This window comes from Etheostoma cragini, chromosome 4 (genome assembly GCF_013103735.1).
Source record: "Etheostoma cragini isolate CJK2018 chromosome 4, CSU_Ecrag_1.0, whole genome shotgun sequence".
In the NCBI taxonomy this organism is placed as follows: domain Eukaryota; kingdom Metazoa; phylum Chordata; class Actinopteri; order Perciformes; family Percidae; genus Etheostoma; species Etheostoma cragini.
The window spans coordinates 24,413,509-24,436,105 of record NC_048410.1 but is presented as its reverse complement, the minus strand read 5'-3'; the positions used below and the strand labels follow the sequence as shown (position 1 = coordinate 24,436,105).

Sequence of the window (22,597 nt, the reverse complement as noted above, 5' to 3'; positions counted from 1 at the left end):
CGGTGATGAAATCTTCTTCTTTTTGAATTCACAACGGAGATTAAAGGAGCTGTGTGGCAATTCACAGCTGAAAGAGGAAAACTTATAATTAACTCAGTTCTACCAAAATGAAAACATGGGCATGATTCTATTGAAGGTGTATCATTTTGACACCAGTATATCATTACCACTTTAGTTTGAATAATGTAAGCGCATGGCGCTGCCGCTGAGCATATGGTCAGCCTTTCCCTGCATCTGTATCCTAAAGTCTGCATGTTAGATAAACACAATGTAACTGGCTGACGAGACCGTTCCATTCCTGACTGCAAGAGAAAATGTCACTTTATGAGTTTTTTTGCATTAATATGCATTCCCCCAGCCTGCCTATGGTCCCCCCGTGGCTAGGTGCAAACTGTATCCTCCTCTTCCTTTAAGAAAATTAAAAAATCTTATTACCTTCCCTTTCTCAACTTTGCATGCCCAGAGAATTTGGCCCTCCTATGAGAGAGACATCACAAGGCTTTCAAACGAGCAAAGTGGCAGTTGGTCAAGGCCACACCCCCACCAGTATTAGGGGACCACTGAGGTCAGTATAAAAGACACTTCAGATACAGTACTAGGGACCACTAAGGTCTATATAAAGAGACTTCAGATACAGTATTAAGGGACCACTAAGGTCTACATAAAGAGACTTCAGATGCAGTATTAGGGGACCACTAAGGTCTATATAAAAGCATCCAAAGAGCACCATGTTATGGGACCTTTAAACCAAGATCACGATTTAGTAGGCTCAGAAAATGTATGAACGTGTTGGATGGCGTTCTCTATTACCAGGGAGACCTCAACACAACACACAGCTGCCTGCTGCTGGAAACCAGGTGGATGAGAGTTGTAAGACTGAATCAAAATTGTAAAGTTGCGGTCCATCAAACCTGAATAATAAGCTAAAAGATGCTAAGATGCTGGAGAGCTGAGGGGAAGGACTGGTGATGATTCTCTGTAGGCACGTCACAACGAGCAACCTTGTACATTACGCACAATGTTTTGATCTATTGTTCATATACAAATATTGATTAGTGCAGCTTTAGTGAGTGTGACATTATCTCCTTCACAGAAAGGAATGTGTAGGATTATTAAAAAATTGTTTGTTAATTTGTTGAAAAGTAAACGGACTACAACATTAGCATTAGAGGCTAAGTTGTTGATAATAAATAGACAATGGGCAGTTTGATAATGATTCGTCAAATATTTATTACCCTGTTGATAAATCTAAAGTTTGAACAGGTCATGTAATGTGATGGTGTGGATCACATACTGGGAATAATGATAGTTAAATGTCTTTGCTGACTTAACTGATTTGACCTCTTGAATCCATTCAACCGAGTGTGGTCTCTTCCAATGGCCTGCTGGATCTCTGTACTTTGGAACTCAGTGTGATGATTCTGAATATCTGCAGAGATAAAACATATGAAGCGTCTGAAATGGCCGGCTGATAAATTTGTCAGACTTGATTAAAAAACGAGACTTTAGTCATATTATGAAATCAGAATGAAGTAGTATAGTAATGACGTGTAGGAGTCTAATATACCATTAAGACAAGACTCTAGTGGAATTCATCTTTCTTAAGATAAGTGCATGTGCAGTACTTTATCATTCTGCTGATCCAAAGCAGCGTGAATTCTTTCTAATAACTTGACGGAGGGGTTGGAAAAGAAAATGAGAGTGTGAGCCGATGTAGCTGTGACCCAAGCTAAGCCAGTCATGATGATAGTGCTGTTAGTTTATGTTAAAATAAAACCCCACGTGCATTTGTAGAAAGGGTTAAAAATCTAGTTCCAGTTGTGCCCTCACTTAAAGTTACTTATGCCATGCACATGATAAATGAATCATCATTAAATATTTAAATTGGTTTTAATGTTTGAAATCAAGGGGGTTTTGTTCCCAGGATCCCAAAACATCCTTAAGGATAACTTAGCCACGTCTAAATCTATGCAACCCATCTCTTGATATAACCCCCCCCACACCCTGTGACTCAATTAACATGACTTAGTGTGTGATACCTTCTTGGAGGAGTGTACTGAGTTTGTTTGCATGTTGGGTGTCGTCCAGGAGGCCGTCATCTCTCCTGTCTCTCCTGATGTGCTCTACCTGTTCCGAGTCCAGGCCATCTGCATGAATGACATGCGCAGTGACTTCAGCCAGAGCATGCTCTTCAGAGGTAACAAAGTAACACACACACACACACACACACACAGACAGATACACACACACACAGACACACACACACACACACAGACACACACACAAACACACAGACACACAAACACACACACACACACACAGACACACATACACACACACACACAGACAGAACCAAACAGACACGCACACACAGACAGACACAAACACTCACAGACACGCAAATAAACACACACCCACCCACCCAGACAGACAGACACACACCACACACGCACGCACACACACAGACACTCACACACGCACACAAACACAGACAATCTCACACACACACTGACAGACACACATCACACAGACAGACAGACAGACACACACCCCACAAACATTCACACATACACACAGACACACATACCCACCCACACAGACAGAGACACACACCACACACACATGAACACGCACACACACAGACACGCACACACACAAACACACGCACACACCCACACACACACACAGAAACACATACCCACACACACAGACAGACACGGACACACACACATACACACAAACAGACAAGACAGACAGACAGACAAACACACACATACACACACAGACAGATAGACAGAGAGACAGACACACACCAAACACGGACACACACACACACACACACACACACACAGACAGACACACACACCGCTTAGCCCTCAAGTGCTCAGGAATTATCTTTAATGTCATCATAACTGTCAAAATGAGCATCGGTACGTATCTCTTTCATGTACGCAGCCCTCTGTCAACATACCTGCATATTGTCCTACATTTGTGCAAGCAGCATTTTAGGACAGTTAGGATTCCTTTCATCATAATATCATGAAATCTTTCATATTACGGTTATTTGTGTGAGCTCATATCAACAGCTGCAGGCTAAAGGAAACATACCAGAGGAAAGGAAAGACACACACTATCAGTAAGCAAGCTGAAATGCAGTGAGATGGATTCATTTCACCGAGCTACATTCAGTTTATCAGCGGAGCCATTAAGTATTCAGCGCCGTGCATTTACACTCTGTCATGTTGTGATTAATGTGCTTGCAATGCACTCATGGATGTCTTATAAACAGCCCTTCAAAGGAAGTGTTCGCTGGTTGTCTCTCCGGTGTTTAACTAGGGATTGTCCTGTTTATTTTCCTTCTCTCCTGTGTTTTAGCCAACACCACCAGGATCTTTGAGGGGACGAGGATCGTGAAAACTGGAATGGTAAGGGAAGCAGAGGTGAATCCCTACGTCTTGTCACTTTTTATCCAGCAGAGAGCAGTGTTTGTGTTGGCGATATTCTTCCCTGTGTGGACAGACATGTCTCAAAGGGAATTACAAGTTTTTTTTGGATTGCTAAACAACACTGGGCACCACTGAAGCCACATGTGCAAAACTCTAACTACAATCTAGATTACCAACGGTCAACTGAGCTACACAGTTCACATCAGCTGCAAAACTCATTCGAAGCAACACAACTTTTAACACACGTCCATAAACAGGCTCAGTGCAGCAAACACTATGAACAACCCTCACTGAGATAACACACACTGTCAGTCAGAATGCTGAGAGTACAAACACCAGAAACACTAATACAGAAAATACTAACTTTCTCATCTTTACAGTTTGAACACTGACTCACTTCACACTACTCAATAGTTTCTTTACTGTAAAGAAAAGAATTATACCTCAAAACGATTTGTATGGAAGGTAAACAAGAAGAAATGAAAATCTGCAGTTTGCTTCAACATGGTATTTTGTCTCTAGTAATTTATGGAATTACTGGGGGGGAAAACTAAAGTTACATAACAGTAAAATAGAACTGTTTGACTGATCCTGTCCCTCTCCTGCATCATGCAGCTAGTTATCTTCACCACATTGGATGTCTGCATCATCTCTAAATACTAATGAATGTGGTGTTTCCACTGATTTCACCTCCATTGCATTCTGAAAAAGAGGAAGAACACAGTTTTACTATTGTAAAGATATAATGTTTTTCACTTTTTTTATAGCTGTGTATCTAACCTCATGTTTGTATCTTTGCTCTTTTACCTGTTTCTCTCCAACGTTACAGTGTATAATGGTTTGTAATTCATATTTGGTGTTTGTATAAAAAAGGCTTACTGAGCTTTCTCTACATAAATACTGTATATGTTCAGCAACTAGTCTAAAACAAGAAGCCTGATTAGGCTTTCAGCTAAAATTGCAATCAGCAGAGTCTGATAGGCACCAAACAGAGATCTATTCTGTTTTAAATGCGTGGTTAACAGTTGTGACAGCAGTGTGTTAGCATTTAAACAAAGTGCTGTAAGTGCACAGTGTTATGCAGGTTGTGGTTAAAGCCATGGGGCTAAGTGTGTAGAGTTCTAAAATCTGTGTTCTAGCGATAAAAAACGAGCTAGTGTTTTGTCTACATGAACTGCTGCTGTGCACTGTAGTCAGAGTTTTGCACATGTGACTCCAGTTGTGCCCACTGTCACTGTCGGGGGGGGGGCACCAAGTTATTCATAATTTTTGAACGTTCTTAACATGAGTCCAACATATTATTAGCAAATATAAATCGCCACTGATGATTGGCTTACCGGCCTGTAGGTAAGGCAGTCACTAAGGTAGCCAACCACAGATACAGTTCATCCTGAGGAATCACTGTGCCAACATTAAAACACGGTTCATAAAATCATCAATTATAATGTTAATAGCTTATAGTAAGCAAAAAGGTGTGTATAAAGGCTTTAGGCCAGCCTACATGTTATTATAGGCCCAGTTTACTATGCTACTTATTAATACAATACCCCTACTTATACAGTAGGGGGTCCATGCTCTGTCCCTCTTTCAGTTAAGAGGTCCTCGGCTTAAAAAGCCTTAAAGACCCCGTCTTGTCAATATTGTAAAAGTTTAGGAGTATAAACAAATTCTAACCAGTTAATAGTTTCTTTCTCAGCCGACGGTGTCTCCAGCCTCCTCGGCCGACATGGCTCCCATCTCCTCCGGCTCATCTACCTGGACCTCCTCAGGCATCCCCTTCTCCTTTGTCTCCATGGCGACAGGAATTGGCCCTTCCTCCAGTGGCAGCCAGGCGACGGTGGCGTCCGTAGTAACCAGTACTTTGCTGGCCGGCCTGGGCTTCAGCGGCGGTGTTATCTCCTCCTTCCCTAGCTCCGTTTGGCCGAGCAGAGCACCCTCCCAAAACCCCATCTCCACGCGTCAGAGCACCGACGCACCCGAGCCCGCCAAAGGAGCTGCGGCGGTGGCAGCCACGGATAACAGCAAAGCTGGGGGTGAGGACGGAGAGCACAGCCAGGGCCAAGGAGAGGATGGAGAGAAGGAAGAAGAGGATAAGGAAGAAGAGGAAGAAGAGGAGGAGAAAGAGGAGAAAAAGGAGAGAAAAGGATCAGGAGGGGTGGTTGAGGCCGGGGGGAAGGACAACAGCGCAGCGGTGAATGAGCCGCCCAGCCAGACACCGGACACTACCGCTAAGGAGAAAGAACCAGACCCAACTAGAACGCCACCTGGTGAAAAAGGCCAACTGGATGTGTATACCCACAATCCTTTTGACTCCACTTCCACCACAGAGGCAGCCAATGAAACGGCAGAGTTTCTTGCCCCCCATGACCCAGCGCCGACGCGCCAACCCAGCTCAGGGGGGAACAAGAAGCACTGGCCTTTCTCCATCCACACTGGTGAGTCTAAAGGCTCCCCGGACATTTAATGAAATGGGGGGCTAGTCTGAAAAAAGTCTGGGAACCACGGGTTTAATTGATCCCAAGTATGTAAGTTATTAAGTTAAGTAAGTTACATGCACATAAAATAAGGTAACTGGATAAGGTCCAAATTGAGCGTTTGGAAAGTCCCAATGCAATTTGAACAATTGTCAGAAATGAAATCATTCATCCTAAGATTTTACATCTGTAGCTCCTAAGGTCTGCCTAAGGGACTTCTTAACATGAGGTTACACTGACAACATTTTTATAAGTGTTGCATGAATTGAAATTGTGTATATCCTTACGGATTTAATGCACCTCAAGGTGGTAAGGCAGTGACACATTAGGTCCTCTTGTGTAGATAAGTAAAGTAATAATAGGCCTGCCACTGATTTGACATAGATACATGTAATGACACCAGTGGTGCTATCATGTTTCTGTGGAACAGTAGGATGTGGAAGAAGGGCTGCTTTGATCACACTTGCATTCTCTCACTGCTATCTCCCGGAGGTGTGACATCAATGGTTATGCAACTTCTTTTTATATGAAGATAAAGAGGGATATGAAAAGAAATGTAATGCATCAGCTGATTCTGGCAATGTAGTGTATGTGGCACTTACCCTACAGCAAATCCAAATTTAATCTCATAGTCTATTTCACTGAGAGAAAAGATCAAGTCAACATTCAATATTGAAACCAAAGAACCAACACCTTTACAAAATAATATATTCTATTGCCAGTTATTACCTTAAAGAAATGTTACATATAAAAGTACTTTTGCTATTAAAGAAAGAAAAAACTAATTATATGCAACACTACTGTTGGGCTGCAAAATAAATTAGCTGTCAACTCCGGGTGTTCACATACTGTATATCTGACTGGTTGAGTTTGTTGATGAAAACCATGTGTAGCAATATGTACTAATGTTGAAGAGGTGACGCTGTGGTGCTTTTGGTGCGAATCGTGGTGCAACGTGACGCATAGTGACACATAGTGATGCATCGTGAGTATCGCAACTATCACGATTATTGTGACTGTCTTGGAGCATTATAGCACATCATGGCCCATTGTGACTGTCGTGACACATTTTGATGTCTAGTGACTATCGTGATGCATAGTGAGTGACGCGTTGTAGCGCATTGTGACTATCGTGGTGCATCGTGATGTATCGTGACTATTGTGACACATCGTGATGTATCGTGATGTATCGTGAGGCATTGGGGCGCATAGTGACTCATCGTAACGCATCGTGGCGCATCGTGACGCAGTGTGATCCATGGCGGCGCATCGTGACAATCATGATACATAGTGAGTGACGCATTGTGGTGCATCATAGCACATTGTGTCATATCGCGACACATCATGACTATCGTGGCACATAGCGAGTTGTTCATTGTGGCGCATTGTGACTATCGTGATACATCATGACGCAATGGAGATTCCCACCCCTAATATTAATGCATACACTAGGAATGACATCACACCACTGAGCCCAGATGTCCAAACCAGATTGCTGATCGGGCCGCATTTTTCTGTCCAAGCCCGGCCCTCGTCCAACAGAGCACTAACCAAACCCGACTGGGCCCAACAGACATTAAGATATTTATCTTATTTTAAATAAATAATATTTATGTCCAACTATCATGCTTTTCCTGGAATGATGTTCACATTTTAGCATTCTATTATCAAATGGCATTAAAAAAGTAGTGCATAAACTGCCGTTAAGGAGCACAACACAATAGAGTTGAATTTGTGTATAGGGGGGAGGGGGGAGGAATGGACTTTTGTATAAAGGAATATATATCCAAACTAAAGGCATTACTGAAGTAAGTGGTGATGGATTGTAGTGATATAGAGTGGATGAATTGCAGTGATGTAGAGCAAAGTAAAGTGTTAGCAGCAGGAGCTGAGAGCAGTCCTAATGCCCCCTCCACCCCTACCCCCACCCCCCATCACGTCTTTCAGCATAGCACTGCATTAGCCAAGCAACCACCATGGGACATCGATTCAATTTCAAGTGCTTTGAAACAGTCTGAGAGCAAAACCAGACATTATTATGAACAAAAGCAATCTTCTGATATTCCCCCGGAAATGGCTTTCTCAATCTCTTTGTCAAAGCACATTTAGCTAATTTGATTCTGTTAGAGCTTGAGGGACTCAAGGGCAAAAGCTTAAAATTTGTTGCACAACTCTATAAAAGTGGTGACATTCTGCTAAGATCCGCTGTTGTGGGAGGTGGGGTTTTAATGCTGAGTGCATGCTTTCAACTACAAATCCCAGTTTTCCAGGCAGAGAAACATGAACTAATCTCCTAACAAACATGTCTGGCTCCATGTTGGCTGTCTCTTCTGGAAGTGTGAGTGATAGCAAAATTGTTCAAAAAGATGTTTTTGTCATTTTTACGATCTATAGGTAACATCATGTTAATTTAGTTTCAAAATTTAGACAACCTCAATTCAATACACTTAACTTAGCTCTACTCCAAAACACTGAGCTGTAGTTTAACAGGAGTTGGCACTGTTAAAGGGTATCTGCCGTTGTGCCTAAGTGACTGATAGGGACAACTATCTGTGACATTGGTCCAGTAATAAGTGAGATTGCTGCAGTCGGCAGCGTCAAAACAAGTTAACTTACATTGTAGCTTGTTTCTCGACTGCCGACGGCAACGATCTCACTCAATATTGGACCAGTGTCATAGATTGTTGTTCCCATCAGACACTTAAACACAAAAACATAACAGAATAGGGTCCACGTTGAAAAGAACCTATAGGTTACTCTATAACCTGGACAAACTCTTTTAATACACCACGGTCTGAGAACTAAAGATAGCGGGATGTAGCAGAGGGTTATTAGCCCGTTTCGGGAGAACCTGTACTTCATATAACTACACTCATCAGTCTGGAGTTAGTAGTTCCTTTGCCGATTAAGATTTGACATAATATAAAATAACTAGGGCTGGGCAAGTTAACGCGTTATTATCGCATTAACTCATAAATTAATTGACGCCAACAATTTTTTTATCGTTCGTTAACGCAGTTTTTATTATTTCTTTATTATTGTAAAAGTTTGTTGCTCACAGGCTTTGTAAATACTGCAAAGTTGAATTTTCTAATCACCGGAGTACTTCCAGTCTGAAATATCACCTTGACAGTTGATACCAGCAAATCATTCAACGAAACACACAGTGGCGCAAGGCTTCGGCAGGCTACGTGTGTGCACGCTGCAAAGGCGAGAGACGCTAACAAATGCCAGTGCAACCATGACAGCTACAGACTGCAGGCCCATTAGGGTTGTAGAGGACATCGGTCTGAGAATCGCAACAACGACGGCAGGTATGAGATTCCCTTAACACGCACCATCACAAGGAGAGTACACGAGTTGTATAAAAAGGAGAGGACTGCAAAAGCGACCACGGTACAACATGCATGAGGAGAGACATTATGTTGAGACATGCGCGGGACACTTTATTGAAGTTGCACAGCAGTGGAATGTGTAAAATAAAGTCACCGCAGTTAGCACAGATAGTACGAATAGATACGAAATCTGATCGCTGCTGCAAGCCTTCTGCCTTCTGATCATGTCCCCTGCTTTGCGCACCGTCTCCAGCATTCTGTCAGTGTCTCTGCTTTACCGCACGTTGGACAGTGTCCCTCAGTGTCTCTGCTTAAGACAATGTCCTTGTGAAGTGCAGAAAAGTTGTTGGGCACTCTAAACACAGTCAAAGGGCTGCAGAGCTAGAGCAACAACAAATGAACGTGTACATAAGAAGGAGTCTCTGATGAAGACGTTCCAACCAGATGAATTCATCTCTGGACATGATGAATCCATTGTGTTTAAATTGAGATGTTCACTAAATATTTTGTTTAACTGCTACTTTATAAACAAAATGCTGGTAAGTTTTTGCAGAACAAATATAACGGCACTTTTGTTAATATGGTAGAACATTAAAAAAAAAAATTGCACTATATACACTACTTTAGAATTCATAATTTCATTTATTTCAATATTTCCCCGATTAATCGCGATTAATCGCAAAATGAAATAACGAAGTAAAAAGTAGTGTATATAGTGCAATTTTTTCAAATTAAAAATTATGATTGCTGCCCAGCTCTAAAAATAAGTAAATATAAATATAAGTACATGTTTTTTTAATTTCATTTTTTATAATTTTTATCTGTTTATTGATCCCCTACGGGGAAACTACAATTTACACTCGGTGTCCACACTTTGTTAGTTTACACACAGCCCTGAACTACACACACATGCTCAGGAGCTATACATGCACTAATGGAGAGATGTCAGAGTGGGTGGGCTGCCAGCTGAACCAGCACCCTGAGCGGGGGCCGGGGGGGGGGGGGGTATGGTGCCTTGCTCAACAGCACCTGGCAGTGCCCAGGAGGTGAAGCGGTATCTCTCCAGCCACTAATCCACACTCCGTACTTTTTGGTCGATACGGGGACTTGAACCAGTGACCTTCTGGTTCCCAACACAACTCCCTACGGACTGAGCCCCACTGCCACCCCCAAATAACATGAACATGAAGGCATTGCTAGTCCAGACTGCATATTTGTCAAAATTAGTTCCACTATGACCATTGACAGCATTAAAATGCTGATAACATGAATGCATCAGTACCTATATTTCAATGACATAATATGAAACCAGTCTGAAAGGGGCCATTGTGTAAAATTAATGTTTTACTTTGGATACAAAATACATTTTGCTGACAATAACTACATGCTTTCTACTTTTTTAAAGTATCCGAACCCTTGTCCCGCCACTGTTAAACTGCGCTTGTCCACCTAAGATTGTAGATGTGGTGTTTCAGTGGCAGCTGTGGGACGTAACTAAGTACATTTACTCCAGTACTCCTGTACTTATGTCCAAAAGTTGAGGTACTTCTACTTTACTTGAGTCTTTTCTTTTCATGCCACTTCTACTTCTATTTCTACTTGTACTTTTTACTCCTCTACATTGATCTGACAGCTTTAGGTACTAGTTACATTACACAATAAAACACATGAAGTTAATCCAATCTAATGTTTTATTATAAATTACACTAGCCAACAATTCAAAGGCCCTAAAAGTCCAGCTGAGATTTTTAGACCATTAAACACACAACTGTTTGGCTCCTTTACACTTTCTACTATGGTAGGATTTTACTCCATTGATACATTTTTACTTGTAATACTTTCATTACATTTTCCTAATGATACTTATATACTTTTACTTAAGTGTTCATTTAAATGCAGGATTTTGAATTGTTATAGAGTCTTTTTACAGGGTGGTATTTGTACTTGTACTGTAGTAAAGGATCAGAATACTTCTTTCACAGCTGGATAGGGGAAGGTTCAGACAGAAGACACGCAAGGTACATAGGAACCCTGATTCAGCAGCCTGTGGAGCTGGGGTGTTAACGCTCCGGTCAATTGGAAAATGTGCAAAAGGAAGCCAAACGTCTCTTCTGTTTATCCTCAAATGTCCTCCTTATCTTGCTCTATCTGTCCTCATTTCTCTCCTTCTCCTGCGTCCTCTCCCTTTCTCTGCCGATTAAACGTTGCCATACTTTCTCAATACTTTTCTTTTTTTTCTTTTCTCTCTCTCTCTCTCTCTCTCTCTCTCCCCATCTCATCTTTTCATCCCTTCTCCTCTTTTCCCCTACCAACTGCCCCCCTCCCTTTCTCTCCCTCACCCTCTCTCTGCCTCTCCCTCTCTCCCCCGCTCTGATGCGAGTGCTGGCCTACTTTCAGACATGGCGAGAGGAGATGAGGCTTGCAGGCTAGCCTCAGCTGCAGGGGACAAAAAAAAAAAGTGAAAATAAGCGCTGCTTCATTTATAGTTACATGTGTGTGTAGGGTGTGTGTTGGGTGTGTTAGTGCCTGTTCAGTGTGTATCTCACTGCACATCAGTGACTGACTGTGTGTGGATGTGTGTGTTATGTGTTTGCGTGCTGCCGGCAAAGGCTTATTCATTTATTTATTTATTTTTGGCAGAGCGCTGTAATCGTAAGAGAAAAGCAGAAGGGAAAGAGAAGGGGACAAGAGGCAGAGGCAGCATCATGGCAGCCTCTGTGTGCACTGTGCATGTCTGTGCGTGTGGATGTGAGGAAGGAGATAATGCAGAGTTAGTGGCGATGCAATCCAGCCGTGGTGCAGTGCAGGGGCCCAGCCTGATGTAGTGTCTTCGGCTCGAGGCAAAGCTGCAGAGTGAAGGCCATGGGGGCCGGCGTCAGCTCCAGAAACGTCACGGCTGCAGCCGCTGAAGTGGGTAGGTGTCGGTGATGGTTTGGGGTGGAGATTAAAGGGACCACGGAAAAGCGAGTTGGATTCTTACAAATGACTCAAATTGTCCGGAGGTGTGTGTTGTTTTGATGCAGTTATCTGGCTGCACATCGTCAGAGAGTATGCAGGGCTCAAGCCAGACAGGACAGCAGCTTGGGCCTGTATTCATCAATACTTATTTGATGGTTTGTTGTTGAATGCAGCACTTTCAGTTTTTCAGTTAGATGTAGGTATCTAAACATCCCTCATGTTTTTAGGAAATTTGAGACTTTTGCTGTCTTACCCAGCGTGAGACATTGAACTGTTTCCTCGCTGTGTCCCCAGAGATACTGCTGGTCCAGGACGTGTTTAGGCTAGCTTAGCAATAGTCTTGTATAACATACCTGAACGCAATACTTAAGTCAAAAGTATACATATCTAACCAGAAAACGACTTTGTTAGAAGTTAGAGTCACATTTTAGAATAATACTCGAGTAAAAGTCTTACATTATCTCATATTAATTCTGAAGACCCGGAACAGCTGACCAATCAAAGCAGACTGGGCTTTTCAGTAGGCGGGCTTAAGGAGAAAGGCGCTAAAACTTAGTGTTTCAGGAGAGTGCAGTCAAACGATTCAAATATTTAATCAAGATTAATTGCATTAATGTCATATTTAACTTGCAATTAATCACACATTTTTATCTATTCTAAATGTCCCTTGATTACTTTTTGTTCCATTATTTTTTCTAATTTTAATGCTCTTATCAACATGGAAAAGATGATCGGCTTGCTTTGTGCAAATGTTTTTTATTGAAAACAACATTGGCATATAGCCTACTGTAGTTGTCAATTTCACAATTACATTCTCACTTGGAGCAAATAATCTCTCACACAATGTAACACTGTCCATCGATAAAAGGGTGAAAATAATCCTTTGACGGGGCGGGGAGAATTGGCATCAGCTGTGCGCTTGGCCATCAGGTGGTATTTCAGACTGGACGTGCTACGATGATAGCTCAGTTCACAACGTCATACAGACACATAGATCGGCTTTGGCTCAGTGGTAGAGCGGTTGCCTGCCAATCGGAAGGTTGGTGGTTTGATCCCCGCCCCTGCAGTCATTGTCGAAGTGTCCTCGGGCAAGACACTGAACCCCAAGTTTCCCCCGGTGCTGCTCATCGGAGTGTGAATGTGTGTGAATGTTTATCTGATGAGCAGGTGGCACCTTGTACGGCAGGCCCGGCCACAGTGTATGAATGTGTGTGAATGGTGAATGTTTCCTGTAGATGTAAAACCGCTTTGAGCAGTTGTTAGGACTGGAAAAGCGCTATATAAATACAGCACATTTAGACCCCCTTGATCTTGTCAATGGAACATGTGGCAACTTTTAAAAACGTACCATTCAGAATCTTATTGCCGTCCATTTCGGCGTCTAGCGCTCGCTATTAACTTAAAACGTATCTCGTAACATTACTACTCTTTGGCCAGCTTGCAGCCCAAACGGCGTGTTTGCGCCGTGCCTGTTGTTTTGTTTCCAGTCGAGCTAGATCCGGTGGGTGTTGCAGTTTTTCTAATTTTACTAGTTGTTGCCATAGCATGTGAAAAAAGAATTTGCTAGGCCAAAAAAAAACTTTAATCTTGCAATAGAAAACTTGACCCCATTAAAATGGGTTTTAATAACCTGTTTAACTGACTAGTTTCAGACAGAGAGTGAATACAGGTACAGAGAGTGTGAGAAAAGGAATGCGTGTTTCAACATTAAAGCATGTAAACATGTTCAAGCAGAAACTTAAAGGTTCCATGTCATGGTGCTCTTTGGATGCTTTAATATAGACCTTAGTGGTCCTGTAATACTGTATTTGAAGTCTATTTTCTATAGACCTTAGTGGTCCCCTAATACTGTATCTGAAGTCTCTTTTATATAGACCTTAGTGGTCCCCTAATACTGTATCTGAAGTCTAGGCCTTGATCAACTGCCACTTATCTTGTTTAAAAGCCATGATCTCTCTCATGGGGGGGGCAAATTCTCTGGGAAGGCAAAGCAGAGAAAGGGGAGGTAACCTCGCCCCTTATGACCTCATAAGGAGCAAGATTCCAGATCGGCCCATCTGAGCTCAAATTTTTTCAAAAGCAGAGCAGGATACCCAGGGCTCGGTTTACACCTACCACCATTTCCAGCCACTGAGGACCATAGGCAGGCTGAGGGAACTCATATTAAGTTTAAAAAAACTCATTGTGTGTTTGTGTTTTTTGCTGAGTTTAATCTTTACGGTCATTTGTTTTAACATGTGCACGCTTGTGTGGTTTGATTTAAATCCTAATAAAATACAACAGACATGAAACATTACTTAACTAAGACTATCTTAGATGTTGGGAGAGAGACCTGGCTGGCAGTCCTTGACTAAATAAAAACTTTCTTAAACACTGCGGGCAAAAAAGTAAAAAGAATCTCCTTCCAACAAATTTGCAACTGTCAGAAGACATTTCCTAAAATGTCAGAATGTTCCTTTGCAGAAGATGGGACTTGATTTTTTCTGTTCTTAAGCTGACATTTAAGTGTACCCTCTATTAAAGCGTACAGCGGCCGTATGCAATTCTGCATGTTTAAAGCACTGCAGTTGCCAGAAATCTGGCCACGCTGGTTGACACTCGCCAGCTTGTGACTGCTCTAACATTAACATACTGTGCACACAGTTTGTGAGACTACACCAAGTGCACGTCACACAGTGGTGGAGATTAGTTCCTGGTGTGTGCCAACACTCCAGCTTCTTCGAAAAGTGGCAGCAAAAAGAAACATCTAAGTTAAAGGTCCCATATGATGCTGACTTTCAGGTTCATACTTTAGCTTTAGGTTTCTACTTAAACATGTTTACATGCTTTAATATAAAAAAATACATTATTTTTCTCATACTATCTGCTTCTGTATTCACACTCTGTCTGAAACAATAAGTTTAAGTGCCTGTCTCTTTAAACCCGCCCAGTCTGCTCTTATTGGTCAGCGTTTCCGGGTCTTCAGCATCTGCGCTCTCTGATTCCCTGCAGTTGGGAAATGAATATAACATCACTTTTTAGTCACTTTCTACATCTACGTATAGTATATTTGTGACATCACAATCATATGGCTCGTATAAAGGCACAGTTTCTGAAAACAGGCTGTGTTCCTTTCTTTGTGGAACAAGCGTTTTAATACTCTCCCAGTATTTACATAGGACCTCAACTTGCTTTGTAGTCAAAGACACATGGAAGTCTCATTTTTTACAATACAGAACCTGTAAGTGAATTTGGAAGTTGTGCTAAATATTTGTAATACGGTACTTCAGTTCATTTTAAAATGTTCACTCAGAGATCAACATGTTTGTTTCAATTTCTCCCAACTCTTGATCGACGGCATTCAGTGTTAAAAAGATGGAATTCTTCTTCTCAGACTGATGTAATGTGTTAGTCAGGCGTTCGTTTAGCCACATTGTTGACTGTATTACGTCTACTTGTTATGCTTCTGTGTTCTACTATAACTTACTGTGATTTATTGTGCTGTTTTTAATGTATCTATTAAATTGTCTATTTTGTGATGCACTTTGTGGTAGGTGTTAAAAAATGGACTTTACTTACTTATTTATTTACCTACCTACCTAACTACTTACTTACTTACTTACGTAATTACTTAATTACTTACCTAAATACCTACCAACTTACCTACTTACTCACTTATTTACTTACTTACTTAATTACATACATACCTACCTACCTACCTCCCTACCTACTTTCTTACTTACTCCTTTACCGATCTACCGTTGGGTTTCAGTCCTACCATTATTCTGCCTGTGGACATTTCATTCCCTCATTAGTTTCTCTCCATCTATTTCTTCCAGACGGTCCCAATGGAGGGTCCAACCTGACCCACCATGCCAGGCCCGGCACCGGGGCGGGGATGGGCCGTGTGGAGTGGCTGGTCCCGTTGGTGCTGGTTTCCGCTCTGACCTTCCTGTGCCTGGTTCTCCTGCTGGCTGTGCTCGTCTACTGGAGGTGGGTGCAACAACACCTGAACGTGTCAGCTACTTTTGAGTTGGTAGACGTTGGAAGGTGGATGGCTGACTGGAAAGTTGTGTATCTGATGGGAACGGGGGCAATACACACTACATCATTACTAAGCTTGTTTCATTAGAGATAAGGATGAGTGAAAAACCAGCCTGGTCATTTTTGCCGTTGCAGCTTGCGTCTCTGAAGCATGAAATTATTGTTTAAATGTATATAGGTGCCGGTATGCATTACTGATTCCCTTCATGACACAGGGAATTTGCTTCTCTCTTTCCTTCACACATACACACCGACATCTAGTGGGCTCAGAAAATAAAGACACTGGTTCACAAAGCTCCATTCGGCCCTCACTAGTTCCACCTGCTCTTCAGATAAACATTCACACTCATTTACATTCCGATTGCACAGCATCGGGGGGCAATCCAGGGTTCAATGTCTTGCCCAAGGAAACTTTGACATGGGACTGCCGGGCCTTGGATCAGACCACAGACCTTCCGATTGATAGGCGACTGCTCTACCACCTGAGCCACAGCATACCCATCAAACATCATTACTTAGATTTCCTCATGGGGGAGACTACGCACTATTGTTTGAAACGCACCTTACTGGTGACATTGACAATCTCTGAGTTTCCAACTTGTACCTGTGGGATGTGAAACTGCAACACTGCTGGGGCTCTATATTAATGCATCTTGTAGTTGCTTTTCCCTTTAAATGAGCTGATTCATTCTATTCTTAATTTTTTCTGCACTGTATTGTATCCACATAATGCGCAGCTTCATGATCAGCTGAGAGGCACTGGGAGTTTTTCAGTGTAAATTTGTCCTCTGAGTAATGGTGTCGGGGGATGCCAAATCTTTTGTTGTGTTAATTAAAGCTTAATAAATAGATTATAAAAACAAAGAGTATTACCTGAAACCTCCAGGGTGGCCTATTATGGGGAGAAACCATGTTTTCAAGATAATATTTAGCACAGTTAATAAGCTTTTTAGGATTTCAAATCATTAAATTTATCTTTTCAGAACTAATTTCCATTTAAGGCAGAGACAAACCAAGTCCAGATTTGTAGGATTCCCTGGTGTATTCTGCAAAAAAAACCAGTAGGGAATCACTCACATAGCAACATTTGATACATACAGTTGATACAATTATCCTCAGTCATCATCCATTGATAAGCTGTTCCACCCACCCACGTCCATATCAGACGCTCCGAGCAACTGCTTGAACACCAAGATGACCTAGTGGACTCATAGATGAAGAGATGCCAGTTCATCTCCTTGGTACTGCCAAGGTCAGCAAGTCCCCAATCCCCCTAACTGTGTAATGAAGGATTAATAAAGTATATGTTATTATTATTGTTCCATAGTAAGAGCAACAATGGTTGGGAGAAGTACTTAAATGCGTACTCAGGAAGGTTGGGGTGGTAAATGTGTCAAACAAACACACAGCTTTTACCTGAGAGAGCAGTGTTCTTGTACTGTTGTGCCTCCATTTTTCAAATACTTTAGCCAAAGAGGGACACACCTCCGCGGTTCGAGCTTTTACTCACAGTGGCGGCATGACGAACGCCAGGGAGGGGGAGAAGATAACTCAGCAACTGTAGGCAGATTTGAAAGGCGGTTGCAGCTGGAGTGTTACACCTATTCTCTAGGATATGAGTAGCCAAGGAAGTTTTAAAGATAATTAAAACAATGCAACAGGCAAAGCAACATGAACAAAGTTAATGTTGGAGTATCTTTTCCAAGATGGAAAGAGCTTATATGGAGCAAGAATTTTGAGAGGGACGCCAAAGTTGCCTGCTTTCTTCTCTAAAGGTAATTCTGCCTATTTGTTGCTACTTGCTTGGCTAACTACAGCATGGTTGTACATAACGCTAGATCAATATCATATTATGCTCGATTACAGGTTCACAATTGTATTTTTAGGTTATATCAAAATAGGTTTACATGTTTTTTATTCAAAAAACATCATATTGTTGTTGTACTGCACATTGCTGCAGCTCCTCTTTTCACCCTGTGTGTTGAGCTTCGGTACCTAGGTAAGGACTACTAGCCAGTCAGAAGCAGAGTATGAGGGCGTGCTACGCTAGTAGCTAGGCGTGCATTATACCGCGTGTTACAAAGTGACACATGTTCATCTCTGAAGTAAAGGCTGGAGTACAGCAGAGCTGTATTTGTGATTGTGAACACTGTTTTTTGTTGGAGATGGTAAGTCCCTTTGGGTGGGGGGGGGGACTTTGGGCTATTTGACTTTGTTAACCTTTTACGTGCACAAAAAAATATATAAATAACACAATAACAAAATAAAGGCAAAAAGAATAATACCTGCACTTTAAGATATTTTTTTAATAGGTTTTGACTATAGCCATATGCTGTTTGATTAACACGTTTTCTAACATCAACTTGTTGAAAGTAGTGCCGTTACATTGTAGACAAATAAAGCAGCAGGTGGTGAATCACTTTGGAAAACGTGGTCCTTCATTGAAATCTGAAACATAGAAAATCATCTGTGGCATGTCACGAAAGACAGAACATAGAAAGTAAGCTGTACTGACACAATAATCATAAGGTATTTGTAGGTCCCTAACATAATTACTGGTTTCTTTGTTGGTTAAAAACCTTTCATATTACATGATCTCTGGACCAAAATCAAGTTTTTTGTTGTGTGTAACCCTGTTAGCATGCACACACACACACACACACACACACACACAAACACACACACAAGCGCAGGCCTGGCAGGTGCTAGGGGTGTGTTCGGGTATGTAATCCTATTGCAGAGCAAAGCTCAGGTCACAACCCCATGTCCAACACGGACTCCTCCCCCTGCCGTCCTATTGGTCCTCCAGCAGCAGTTGGCTCTGCTGCATTCAGGTCAAATTGGAAAGAGGTAAATATGAGCTCCCTAGCATTACAGTTAATTTACATTAAGTCTGTAAATGCCGTAAGGAAGCAGATTGGACTTCAGCTGATGAGGACAGTTGGATTATACTTTTATTACAATTTGAAAGTATTCACATCTTCACAATGTTACTGCAAACAACAATGTCATTTATACACATACTTGTAAAATGGTGAAAAATACTTTTCTTAGTTGCAACCCAAAATCTACTTAACACTATAGCGCGCAACTATCTTCTACAATGAACTTCCGCAACATTCACACCTTTTTACTGTTTTTTTTTGACAAGATCAAAAAACGGGAACATGGAAGCCACAGGGAAGATTTAAACCAACAGACACGCTGAGGACAAAGACTAAATGCACAGGGTAACTAGGAAACAACGGCTGGGAGACAGGTGAGACACATCAGGCAATCACAGGGCAGGAAAACACAGGAAGTAAAACTAGACAACACAGCACAGAAAACCAGACTATCACAATAAAACAGGAAACATAACATAATACAGAACAAGACTGAAAATTACACAATCACAAAAAGACAAGACAAAATATTAGATCACAATAGAACAAAAAAAGAAAGATTCCGAAGATTTCTAACTGTGGCTATTTTTACAAAATGGTGTCATCGGGCGACATTCGCACACAGCAGCTTGAGTGATGCATGTCCCGGATGTCCCTGCTGAGAAAGGACAACAGTCAGCAGCGATCCTGCTTGCGAGACAATGAGGAAAACTGCAACAGAAGAAGGCATGGCAAAAAAAAACAGAATAAGCTCACACAAAATGTTTCAGACAGGGATTGTACTGCTAAGAAAAGACCTTTACGTTAGGCAGAAAGACTAAGTTATGAAAAAAGAATCCGAGTGACGGCGAAGACATGCATAACCATAGGGGAGGCTTTTCCTAGTTGGAGAGCAATGAAAATGGAAAAGGTCTGACGTCAGACACGGATGTTGCCTTATGGCTCTTGAACAGCTTCGTAATGTGCTTTGTAACGGGATAGGAGTAGGAATTAATGCTACGTCATTCACTCAACGATGCACCAACAGTGTTTTTGTCATTACCTACAATTCTTCATTGTGGAGATAGAAACTGAGCACTATAGCTTTAAATCATGTTTTTAGAAAATATACTTAGGAAAGACTTTAGTTCTTTTCTAGGTAGCAAGAATTACTGATACACACGTTTTCCACTTAAAGTGAGGCCTTCTGCTGTGTGTTAAGAAAAAAATAAATCCCTTTAGAATCCTAAACTAGCCCCTTATTTCTTTTAACCCTTGTGTTGTCTTCTTGTTGACTGCAACGTTTTGTTTTTCTGGGTCAAAATTTAAACTAAAATTGGTCAACACTTTTTCTCACTTTTGCCAAAGGATTTGTCACTTTTTTCCAAATATTTTGTCATTTTTTTGGATGTTTTTGTTGGTTGTTTTTTGCAGTATTTTGAAGTTTTTGTTTTCTTTTTTTTCCACTTTTTTAAAATATTTTTTTCTCCTATTTTGCCATTTTTTTCAATGTTCATTTATATATTTCCCCCCCAAAAAATGCTATAAAATAGAATAAAACACCCAAATTCAATGAAAGTGGTGAACTGATATATTATTTTATGGAACATCTACGTTATTTATATTTTTTGACAATGTGGTTGAAACAAACCCAAATTTTCTGATATAGAAACTTGATGAACACGTGCCAAATTTAACCCGAGGACAACAGGAGGGTTACATTTTCTGGGCTTTTATTGCCTTGTAATGTAGAGCAGCTGAATAATAACAGGAAATGGGGGAGAGAGTGAGAGGGAGGGGATGACACACAGTGATGGGACACATGTTGGATTTGAACCCGGACCACTCCCAAGGACTCAACCAACATGTCAATCTGAACCGGTACAGTAATTGCAGTTTTTTTGATAGGGGGACCAAAAACAGGAACATTTTCTTCTTTTTGAGGACAGAGAGAGTTATCTGTAGCGTAGAGTATAGAAAGCCACCAAGTACTGAAGGTTGGCTATGCATTCTTGGTCAAATAGTAATTTACTGACTTACTGTGGCTTTATCTTAGTTTGTAAAGCATTTCTACGAACCACAAAATTATTCTGTCAGCTTTGTGTCCCAGGTGACTTGAATGCATCATGACACCAGCTGTCTCACACCAGTAAGTGTTTTGGGATCAACCTATGTGTGTGTGTGTGAGTGTGTGTGTGTGTGTGTGTGTGTGTGTGTGTGTGTGTGTGTGTGTGGGAACAACCCCCTTCTTGCCTTATTAGTGAAGCCGTTCCCTCTCCTTCTGTCCCTCCGTCCCCTGTGTACTCGTTCATAGTTCATGTCAGCAACAGCATGCGGAAACCTCCATCCTCGTCTTGTTCACCAGGATGAACACATTCTGCTCTTTGGTCTGTATCAAATACAGGTACGGAGTGTATGGACACACACACTCACACACACACACACAAGCACACGCACTCGCACACACACACACTAATAGATTCAGTGAGTGTTGAGTAACTGTTGTTATCACTGAAAGTTGTATTAGTAGATAAGGACAAAAGAATTTGGAAGTCCTTCTTGTTTGTAACACTTTGTAATAGGAATGTGTAGCTTAGCAGGTTTTTAAAAGTGGGTAAAAAATATAAAATTAAAATTTTTAATATAAAAAGTCTGCTTCAATGTGTCAAATAGGAACAGGATGACATCTCTAAGAGCATCAGTAAATAATGAAGTCATTGCTCTTTCACTGACATTTTCTTCACAGCAACTCTTTTGATTATAGTTTGGTATATTTTTGCTGGGGTGGAAGGCTCTACAGTCAAAAATCTTGTTAACATTAGCTCTCATTCAACAAGTCTTCCCATCTAAATGACAAAACAGGTGGTTTGTTATCGCCTTCTAAAAATAAAACCCCATATGACAGTTTCCTGATCTGTTGCCTATAGGGAGTACATTTGGCAGTGCGAGACTAGAGAATTAGTGATGTAGTAGTGAGAAGAAACCAACAATGACTGCTGGCAGGAGACAGGATGTTAACAGCAGTCCCCCATGTCAAAGTCAAACATCACGCCTGACCACCTCCTTTCTGCAAAGGGTTGGGACAAAATATTGATATGACAATATATTGTTGTCCTTCTTTGTGAGATAATGGACTAGATATGCTGGCTCCAAATAAATGTATTTTAAATAGATTTCCTTGCTCCCAGCATCGCTACCTCACGGCTCTTCAACAGTACGTTAAAGGTCTCATGGCATGAAATTTACACTTCATGAGGTCATATAAGTTCCCCCAGCCTGTCTTGAGACTTCATATACAGTATTAGGGTACCACTAACGTCTATATAAAAACATCCAAATAGCGCCATGTCATGGGACCTTTAACTACTCAAGAGGAAGAGGTTGTCAATGGGATGGCTAAAGGCAGTTTGAGGAAAATAACAGATGCCCCAGTCACGTTTAAGTTCAAAGTTTAGTTCAATAGTTGCTCTATCGTTCTGTAATTTTATTTTACAGAA

General features: G+C 41.4%; 1 protein-coding gene across 2 annotated transcripts in view; it reads left to right on the top strand.

Moving 5' to 3' along the window:
• The window catches only part of LOC117943172 (receptor-type tyrosine-protein phosphatase gamma-like), a 455,813-nt gene that overhangs the window by 391,522 nt on the left and 41,694 nt on the right, over positions 1-22,597 (top strand). Inside the window, exons 10-13 of one of the 2 annotated variants that reach the window (XM_034869129.1) lie at positions 2,089-2,197; positions 3,376-3,425; positions 5,143-5,881; positions 16,032-16,185. In XM_034869129.1, coding sequence (XP_034725020.1) covers positions 2,089-2,197; positions 3,376-3,425; positions 5,143-5,881; positions 16,032-16,185 — 1,052 coding nt within the window. Of the gene's footprint in view, positions 1-2,088; positions 2,198-3,375; positions 3,426-5,130; positions 5,882-16,031; positions 16,186-22,597 lie in introns of both variants that reach the window. The other variant, XM_034869128.1, reaches the window with a different exon arrangement.